This window comes from Trachymyrmex cornetzi, unplaced genomic scaffold (genome assembly GCF_001594075.2).
Source record: "Trachymyrmex cornetzi isolate Tcor2-1 unplaced genomic scaffold, Tcor1.1 scaffold147, whole genome shotgun sequence".
In the NCBI taxonomy this organism is placed as follows: domain Eukaryota; kingdom Metazoa; phylum Arthropoda; class Insecta; order Hymenoptera; family Formicidae; genus Trachymyrmex; species Trachymyrmex cornetzi.
The window spans coordinates 5908286-5918206 of NW_017296059.1; the positions used below are offsets into that span (position 1 = coordinate 5908286).

A 9921-nucleotide genomic window follows, 5' to 3' on the forward strand; every position below is an offset into this window, starting at 1 on the left:
TTCGTATTTTAATAAAGCTCACTAAGAACATTTTATTGCTATAAAACGTGTCAATATAAATACAGGTAAAATAAATGAGCAATTAGTGTCACTTAACATACGTCACTTAATATCTTAATATTATTAAGTATGTTCATGGGCCTTTTATATATAGCAAACAGAAAGGAAACGTAATTATCATTTTTATAATGACAATTATAATTTTATCTTTTACCTTATTAATATATACAAATAAAACTTATTTATCATAAGTAAAAAATTTTTTGCCGCATTTTATTCATCAATTTCTTCAAAGAAACTTTGACAAAATTATTAATATATAACATCCTATTTTAACAACATGTAAATGAATCTTTACAAAATTAACTAATTCTACAAGATGCAACTCGGACTATAGAAATATATTGTTTCATATAATATATTTTAACTTCACAAATTTTTCAAAAAATCATTACTAAGACATAGTCAAGAGATAAATAACTTAATTTCTTCGTAAACGCGAAGAACATGTATCTCTGTTTGCGACCTCATATTGTTAGGAATTCATGGAACAAAGTTGACACTTGCGTATACACGCCAGGTCATCCCTATATGTTGCAGGGCGATGGTCCAAAATATTCAACGCTTACAGTAGTCCACTTCCCGGTACCATCGGTGATCCCTTCGACGGGTATCAGGAACCACCCGAATCACCCTGACACCAGTCTTGGTCTTTCTGACTACAGTCGATAGCCCAGCCAGACTTCAGCGCAGATGTAGGTTTGATCACACAAACTCTTATCCGTCAAGGGCAAGGCCAGCTTCAATTTAATATTCGAAGTCGAGCGGGTTTCCGTATTACCCCAACCGTTCACAAAGAACTTGCCGTCGAGCGATGAATTGGACGGCAGGCTTGATGTACCTCGTGAATGGCACGTCACGGCTGAGATGTAGTAACGCAATATCAGAACATTGATGCCGCGAAAGGGGCAGGTAATATTTATGAACGATTTGTTCTTCCACACCTACGATTATTGGATCATCGGTACACACCGGCACACTATTCTCACCGTCAGTCCGGCACGCAATTTGATCGGTGTCGGTGTCGTATTCGCCCAAGCGGACGTTGAATAAGTATCAGTTGATTGATAAATCCTTGCCCTTGATGCAGTGAGCGGCAGTAAGGACGTAGCGTTTACTTATTAAGAAACCGCCGCATGCTATCACTCTACCATTGGCTGCAATATTATTGAAAAGGAACTATATAAAGAAGTGAACTCTTAATAATATAATTTACATTTAATTATAAAATGAAATGTTTACATGATAAAATGAAAACATATTTAAGACTTTATGTATAATTAATTAATAATTAATTTATTTCTACACACGATGTTGATATTCCAGTAGCACCATCCAAGGAAACTCGTCGAGCTTGGTACGTTCAGCATCGATAATCTTCTGCGACGAGTCGGGCAGTCGTTCGGCAGCGATAGATTATTTGCCAGGTCTATCTGGAAATTTTCCAAATGCGGGAATTCCAAATTCCAGCCTGATGTAGTCCCACGGTTTGCCCACGACACCGCTTGGACGGTTGCCGATGCTCGCGCTTTTGACACAGCACTCCAAAGGATTTGCGCCTTTGAAATCGCAATGATTGCGTGTCAGCTAAATGATGGTCTGCTCCCGCGATTGCTGCAGAATGTTTGACACCAATGTATAGTCATGTGCGTTTATGCATATTTCCTCCTTGTCGACCGTACACTGATCTCTAAGACTTCGGTATTTAGCAAAAAATAAGAATGAGATGTCAGGATAAAAGAATATTAATAATAAGAAAACATAATTACATTATCTTTAATAGAATCACTGAGATATTTTTATTTTACATCCAATAAATTAATTTAATAGTTAATTTCCCCTTAATAACAATGTCGCGATTTTTTATTTGTCCAGTTTTCTGAATAAGAAATTTGTCGATATACTTATTACTCGTTTTGGGAACCTTTTGAAATCAATTTTATTTATCTACGTACTATTTATCGAACACCTCGCCAAATTTATTTTTTCATTCTCATCACAATTAAGATTACCGCGTTTGCGTCACCATATTCTAAGCACGGAAATTAAAAGTATTCGATATAAAAGACTTCGTTTCGCAATGTCTTAGTTTCGTTTTAATCTGTCAGTGTGTTGAGAATCCAGTCCATGTAGTAGGCGACATTGGTATAGACTCCAGGAAATCCCTCAGTGTCGCACTGATTCAGTCCGTAGCTGACCACACCGTACTGGATCATGCGTACACTTCTACCATTGTATATACCAATTGCCTGCAGAAGTCCGCCGCTATCGGCCAAACAGAAGTTCACGTCCTTTCGGCCGCTAGCACATAGCTGCTTGTACCAGATCTGCATGGTCGGCCTGTGCATTTCGTTACACTGTTCGTTGTTCACTAGTGTCAGCTTCATTTTCAGAGGTTCTTGATTGCGCGGACCCAACTCCGTCGTGCCCCAACCGATCACTAAAACCTGCGAATCAAAAGCAAAATTTCAAAATACAAACGAAGTAGTTTTTACGAAAATCAAGAGATATGTTTGAGTCAAAATTTTTTTAAGGGGTAGAAAATATTTTTCGAAAAAATTTGATGGACTATAGCATTAATTCGAAAATATACAATTATGAAATATTTCAATTTGTGAAAGAGGGAGAGAGAGAGAGAGAGAGAATGTGATAAACATTATTTAGAAATACCTTTTCTTAATTATAATATTAAATCAGTATAGCAGATTCAAATAATTTGAAGTAAAATATAAGTAACTCGTAAATCTTTTTGGCTGCTTCCTTTATTATTAATTCCTAATTATGAATGGAAGTATATTGATCATTCTCACTTTTTTGTGACGTAGTGTCGTCGCAGTGCCAAAAGGCAGACAAATGGGTTTGACGTTATGAGGTCTGAAATCCGCTGTACTATTCAATCTGATGAGCGCGATGTCATTTTGCAGCTTTGTTCTCGTGTATTCCGGATGGAACTGGACGCTTTCCACACCGAAATCCTGATACCTCTCGGCACACATGATCTCGAGTCCTGTGCGGTCCGTATAACAGTCACGTTTCTTGCTTATATCGTGATCCCCTACCCTGACACCTATCAGTCGTATACCTGGAGAATAACGATTACATAAATTTATGCCAGTCATAAGAAAAGCCATTGAGAACAACGGACGTTCTTCAGAATCTTTCAAATTTTATTTTTAAATTAAATTTTAAATTTCTTTTCAAGTTTACAACTTAAGTTTAATTTTTGTCATACTTATGTCAACATAACTTTATGGCTTTCTTCGTACCCGTTGGAAGGAAAGTGACACAATGAGCGGCGGTGAGGACGTAGCGAGAGTTGATGACTGTACCACCACAACGGAACTCCGGATCGGGCTTTCCAGTATCGTATGAGATTAATGCCATCCACGGGTGTTCAAAAATTTCAGTGTTGTTACTGCCGATAAACTTCGAAACAGTGATGGGCCCACACAATGTATGATTCAACAGACGTAGATTCGGATGGTTCGTCACATTTGGTGGATTTGGTGGATTTTCTAGATCTGAAGCCTCTGTCATTATTGTTGTCGGTGCCTATCACCAAAGATGTATAATTAAAAAGATTAATATTTAACATGAGAAAAATTGGAAAAACTGAAAAACACTTAAATTTAATGTATTTTTGTATGTAATCGGAAATTTAACAATGTTATAATGACGAACAATATCTAGTTAAAGAGAACTTTATTATTTTCTCAAATATACGGTCAAAAAATAAAAATAAAAAATATAAATATATTGTTTAGAACTTTATTATGTTCTGCAAATATATATATACATACACATGAAATCCGCATTTTTGAATGGATATTTAAAATATTTTAAAATTGACCGTAAAAACGTTTTCATTGCTTCGTTTGGAAAAGTATATTTCTAATATACACCTAAAATAAAAAAGTCAGACAATCATAAAGGAACTTTGATTGCAATAAAATCTCGGATAACAATAAAATACTAATTTTATTGTTACTGGGGGGATATAATAAAATATTTTATAAATTTCAGATTTTACGAGTAAAGCTTGAGTCAGTATCCCAATAGTACAACAAGATCAAAATAAAGCAGAAAGTCGAGTTTACAGAAATTTGTTTCAGAATTATTTGAAAAGATTATTAGACGGTTCGCAACAACGGTGCATTTTGCAACGTACAATTTGATATATTTCATGGAAAATGATGAACAATTCTTCGAAACGCATTAATCTGATGTCCTCGACGAAAACCAATAATCAATCTGCCAATAATCTTTTAACTTTTTGTATATGTATTTAAGTAATTAACAAAAAATAGAAACCAAATAGAGAAACAAAATTATTAATTCAAAATTGCTACAACATATTCGCCAAAGATATATATTTATTTATAATCATAATTTATAAAACATAATTCATAATTTTTTACTTATTCGTTTACTTTTGAAATTATCTTTAAATTATATTAAATTTAATTACATTTCTTAAATAAGAGATCATCGATTATATGTATTATGTGTTAGGTAACTTTAATTTAGATTTATTAATTTAGATTTTCGTAAATTAATTCTAACTTAACATTATTGTAGATAAACTAATGCGTTATATTCAATTACCTGGCTGCAACAAACTTTCGGGTCGCTGCCTTCGAAGCCACATTGCAAATTTCTAAGAGTCTGCAATGTCTCTGCTGAAAACGGTTTTGAATTTGTCAAGATAGACATGACCTCCGGACATTTGCGAATATTGACGCAATTAGCACCACCATTTGAACATTCATTCTCTGTAACAGTAAATTAAAAAAGCTTATAGAATAATAATAATAAGTTTTTTCCAAAAGCTGTGTTGAACTCAAGATAGATATGATTTTCAGACACTTGTGAATGTTGATGCAATTAGCATCACTTATTGAAATTGTAACACTTATTCTCTATTTAACGGTAAATTATTGCTCAATTTAATCAATTAACGTTTCTTAAGCAATAACCTTTTATACATACAATTCAGGTCTTATCGAAGTTTTTAGAATAAATCCTGCACTTTTAAATTACATATTGTAAATAATTTGAAATATCTTAAATAATATTTACCTGAAAAATCGCCTTGATGAATGTACGATTAGAATCAGATAGATGCATTTAATTGTTAATATATTTTAATGATATATGTTAATTAATTGTTCCAAATGTGTTCCTACGATTTAAAATAAGTGCATGACTTCAAAAAAATATCAAGAAAAGATTTACTGTTAAAACTACCTTAAAGAAAAAACTAGATATTCCTTTTCAAGTGAAAATGCTCAAATGCAACGAATTGACGTCTAATGAAGTACTTACGTGCATCGATTGCTGTTAAAGCGAGGAAAAAGACGAATAAGCCGATGGACGTCATGTTTATTTGTGGTATCAGCATGTAACTCTCTGCCAATCAATCTCGTTTAATAGGAATTCTCTTCTTTCTCTCTTTTTGTTTCTCTTACAGATCAGATCGAGCAGGGATTTGTTTCCTGTTTCGTTCCGATGATTCAGGTCGAAATGTACCAATGTACCACAAGTCAGATCAAAACCAGTACTGATCGGCTGATCGTCAATCAACTAAACTACTTGCTGAGCCTATTATATATATTGCTAAGCCTAAGGGTATATCCACACAAACTTACATAGCCGCATAAACATATACATAAAGAAAATTATCCAATTGCAGTTCTCTTTTAAAGTCGTACATAAAATGTGATTGGATAATTTTCTTTATGCATACGTTTATGCGGCTATGTAAGTTTGTGTGGATATACCTTTACTAAGCTATCTGCTGATTCGGTGGGGATGTTCGTTAATAATGATTTGTCATCATTATTCTTTTCCGATTTTAACTTAACGCGGGATCCGTAAAAAGCTGGGAAAATCCGGAGTTTGCTTTAAAAAATTTCACTGTTCTGTTATGAAGTCCTTACTTATACGAATTAACAGTTTTGGAGATGTTAATGTGAATGTACATTCATAGAAATAATACTGATAGGATTTTTACGATTTATATTAATAGAGTTATCATAAAATTTTATTTTTTACATTATATTATTTTCTTAATATTGCTGCGTGATCGAACTCTTGCGGGGATGTATGTTGTTTTGTTAAAATATGCAACTATTAATCATCAGTTTACGACAGATTACGACGAAATATCAGTACCTTTCTCCAAACTGACTACCACAGATGTTGCTCGCTACGTATTAAATTTTGTTTCTTATTTGTTATTTAATTTAACAAAACTTTTAAACATATTGTCGTAATCTATGATCGCAACAAAATGCGAATATTCCTTCGCCAGTGATATTGAAAAAGCATTTCTTTTTGGAAGATTAATATGTCAACGAATTAATGGCACATGATTAGCGGCAATTAACCAACTTCTGTAATTCTCCACTGTAATTCAAGTATTAATCTCTCATAGCTCAAGGAGAACATTTTCTGTTTGTCATTTTTCCTCAAAATAATATGGAAATTTTTAATATTTATGATTTATTAACGGTATCTCAATTAATTAATAAAGTATTTTAATTAATGAATTTTGTTTTTTAGTACACTCCTTGGTTGTGCTTTTCGAAGTTAGGATAAACTGTTACAATGTCATAAGTCAGTCATAGGTCATATTCCATAGTGACCCAGCTCGTTTTGATAACTCCAGAAAATAAAGATATAAATATTGAATGACGTAATCATTGATCACATAGTTTTACAATTCGACAATTCGTGATTTTACACTACGTTTTCTTCAGAAGAAGATGAAATTATCAGGAAATCGGTTTAGTTTTTTATATATTAGAAAAATGCGTAGTATTGCGATAAATATTGCAAATAATGTTGCAGTTTATTGATGGGTTAATTGGCGTTTCCTAGAAATATAAATTTAATAAAATACGCATCAAGGATTCACATTATGATGATAACAGTGATCTCTATAAATATACGAGAATAATACTAAAGAAAATAACGTAATTTAAAAAAAAGTAACACCGTTGTGAAAACCATTATAATTCGAATGCAAATGAATTATTCAACGATATTAGGACAATAAAAGAGAAAAAGGAGAATAATGCGCCGAAAAAAAAAGAAAAATGTGATTATTAATTCAATATAGTTAAAGAAGAATTTTAATTGGTCTTTATTATAAGTGTTATTACAAACGTAAAAAATACTTTTTTACACATTATCGTTCTTACAAGCTATATAACTGCTTTATGGATATTGATTTCCTTATTATTTTTTATCAATGTCGTGAATTTTATTCTAGATTTATTGCACTTTGTGTTTGAATAAAACTCGCTAAGAACATTTGTAAGTATTATTGCTATTAAACATGTCAATATAAATACAGATAAAACGAATGAGCAATTAATGTCACTTAACTACGTCACTTCACATGTTCATATTATTGAGTATATTTATGGGCCTTATATATATATATATATATATATATATATATATATATATATATATATATATATATATATATATATATATATATATATATATATATATATATATATATATATATATATATATATATATATATATATATATATATATATATATATATATATATATATATATATATATATATATATATATATATATATATATATATATATATATATATATATATATATATATATATATGTGTGGAAAACAAAAGGAGAGAAAGCAAAAAAAATTATTATTTTATAATGATAATCTCATCTTTTATCTTATTAATATATATAATTTATTTATCACAATTTAATTTTTTTTTCGCATTTTGTTCATCAACTTCTTTTTTATAAAATCATTTCCAAGCAATAGTCAAACGATATTTCACAAAATAATGTAGTGTCTCATTTATCGCCTCATATTGTTAAGAATCCAAGGAACGAAGTCTGACACTTTCGTATATACGCCAGGCCATCCCTGCATGCCGCAGGGCGATGGTCCAAAGGATACAACGCCTACAGCAGTCCATTTGCCGGTACCATTGGGGATCCTTTCGAGAGACATCAGGGGACCACCCGAATCACCTCGGCATGAGTCTTTGCCTTTCTGACCACCTGCACAGATCTGTCCTAGTCCCAGCCGAACTCCAGCGCTGGAGTAGGTTTGATCGCACTGGCTCTTCTCCGCCAAAGGCAAGGCCAACTTCAATTTAATATTCGAAGCCGAGCTGGTTTCCGTCTTGCCCCAACCGGCCACGATGAGCCTGCCACCGAGCGACGAACTGGACGGCAGGCAGATGGGCTGAACGTAACTTGTAAATTGCACGTCACGGCTGAGACGTAGTAATGCAATATCATAACGTTGATCCCGCGAAGTGGGCCGGTAATTTTCATGAGCGATTTGTTCTTCCACACCTACGGTTATTGGATCATCGGCACATATCTCAGTAGTCTCACTATCCGCCACGCAATCCCTCTCGGTGTCGGTGTTGTATTCGCCCAGGCGGACGCTGGACAGGCGCCAGGTGGTTGGTAAGTCCTTGCCCTTGACGCAATGAGCGGCAGTAAGGACATAGCGTTTACTTATTAAAACACCGCCGCATGCTGTCGTTCTACCATTTGCTATAATATCAAATTGAAAAGATATCGTATAAAAATAAAATATGTACTTTTAACAATATAATTTACATTGAATTATATTATAAGATTAACTGTTCACACACACACATATGATAAAATGATAACTCATTTAAGACTTTATATATCTATAATTAATTAATAATTTATTTATTTCTACTCACGTTTTTGATATTCCACCAGCGCCATCCAAGGAAATTCGTCCAGCTCAGCAATTTCGCCACCGATAATCCTCTGCGACAGATCGCGACCACAATCGTTCGACAGCAATGGATTATTTGTCAGGTCTACCTGGAAATTTTCGATAGGCGAAGAGGATGATTCCGAGTTCCTGTTTGGATTCAATGTAGGGTTCGTCACGACGCTTGGAGGGGTGCTGATACTCTCGCTGTTGACACAGCACACCAAAGGATTTGAGCCTTCGAAACCGCAATGATTGCGTCTCAGGTAGTTGATGGCCTGCTCCCGCGATTGCTGCAGAATGTTGGACACTAATGTACAGTCTCGTGCTTTTATGCATGTTCCCACCTGGCTGTCGACCGTACATTGATCTCCCGGGCTTCGGTATTCTGAGAAAAATAGGAATGAGACGTCAGGATAAAAGAATATTAATAAGAATAAGAAAACATAATATTATCTTTATTAGAACTACTGACAATGAGATATGTTTATTTTATATCCAATAAATTAATTTAAAGTTAATTTTCTTTTATAAAAAATATCGTGATCTTTTATTTAGTGATTTATGTCGAAAAGCTTTTTTGAGATGAAAGATAATAACTTTGCGTAATCGCACCGTTTTAATAATACATACAATGTTTTTTATTCTCGCTATTTGTCTAGAATTCAGAATGTCAAGAATTTCTAGTTTTCTGAACAGGAAACTGATCAATCATTTTTTTTCTAGATTATATAAGGATCCCTTTGTAGAATTTTCTTTCAGAATTCAATACTACAGATGATATCAGTATTATTTACACAAAAATAAATATATTATAATGGATTATTAATGATACACAATTACATTAATATATAATATAAATTATTGTATTAGATAATGAGAAATGTCTATAATTCAAAGATCCATCCAAGTATTACAACGCGCGAAATCGAACAAAGCTGATTCAATCGCCTTGACTATGCCTATTTCCTGATCCTCGACGTTAACCATTAATTCGGTGACGTAATGCCGCGTATACATACAATTCGAGAAAACCGACACCTAATTTTGTTTTTACGGAAGCGTGTCATATATTGATATATATATATATAT

At 33.0% G+C, this 9921-nt stretch overlaps 2 protein-coding genes and 1 pseudogene across 2 annotated transcripts in view; all 3 read right to left on the reverse strand.

Annotated features, from left to right (window-relative positions):
• Positions 1-719: 719 nt before the first annotated feature.
• LOC108757597 (serine protease easter-like) lies at positions 720-1625 on the reverse strand (annotated as a pseudogene).
• Positions 1626-1837: 212 nt separating this feature from the next.
• On the reverse strand, positions 1838-5623 carry LOC108757719 (serine protease easter). The gene is made up of 5 exons (XM_018502234.1): positions 5386-5623; positions 4666-4832; positions 3327-3612; positions 2871-3142; positions 1838-2507 (listed from the first exon to the last, which is right to left on the reverse strand). The coding sequence occupies exons 1-5, from the start codon at positions 5459-5461 to the stop codon at positions 2157-2159; spliced, it is 1152 nt and encodes a 383-aa protein (XP_018357736.1). The 5' UTR covers positions 5462-5623; the 3' UTR covers positions 1838-2156.
• Positions 5624-7840: 2217 nt separating this feature from the next.
• Positions 7841-9921, reverse strand: part of LOC108757722 (serine protease easter) — a 7954-nt gene continuing 5873 nt past the window's right edge. Inside the window, exons 7-8 of the mRNA XM_018502237.1 lie at positions 8813-9207; positions 7841-8633 (exon numbers count right to left, since the gene is read on the reverse strand). Of these exons, the coding sequence (XP_018357739.1) occupies positions 7921-8633; positions 8813-9207 (1108 nt within the window). The 3' untranslated portion in view covers positions 7841-7920. The remainder of the gene's footprint in view (positions 8634-8812; positions 9208-9921) is intronic.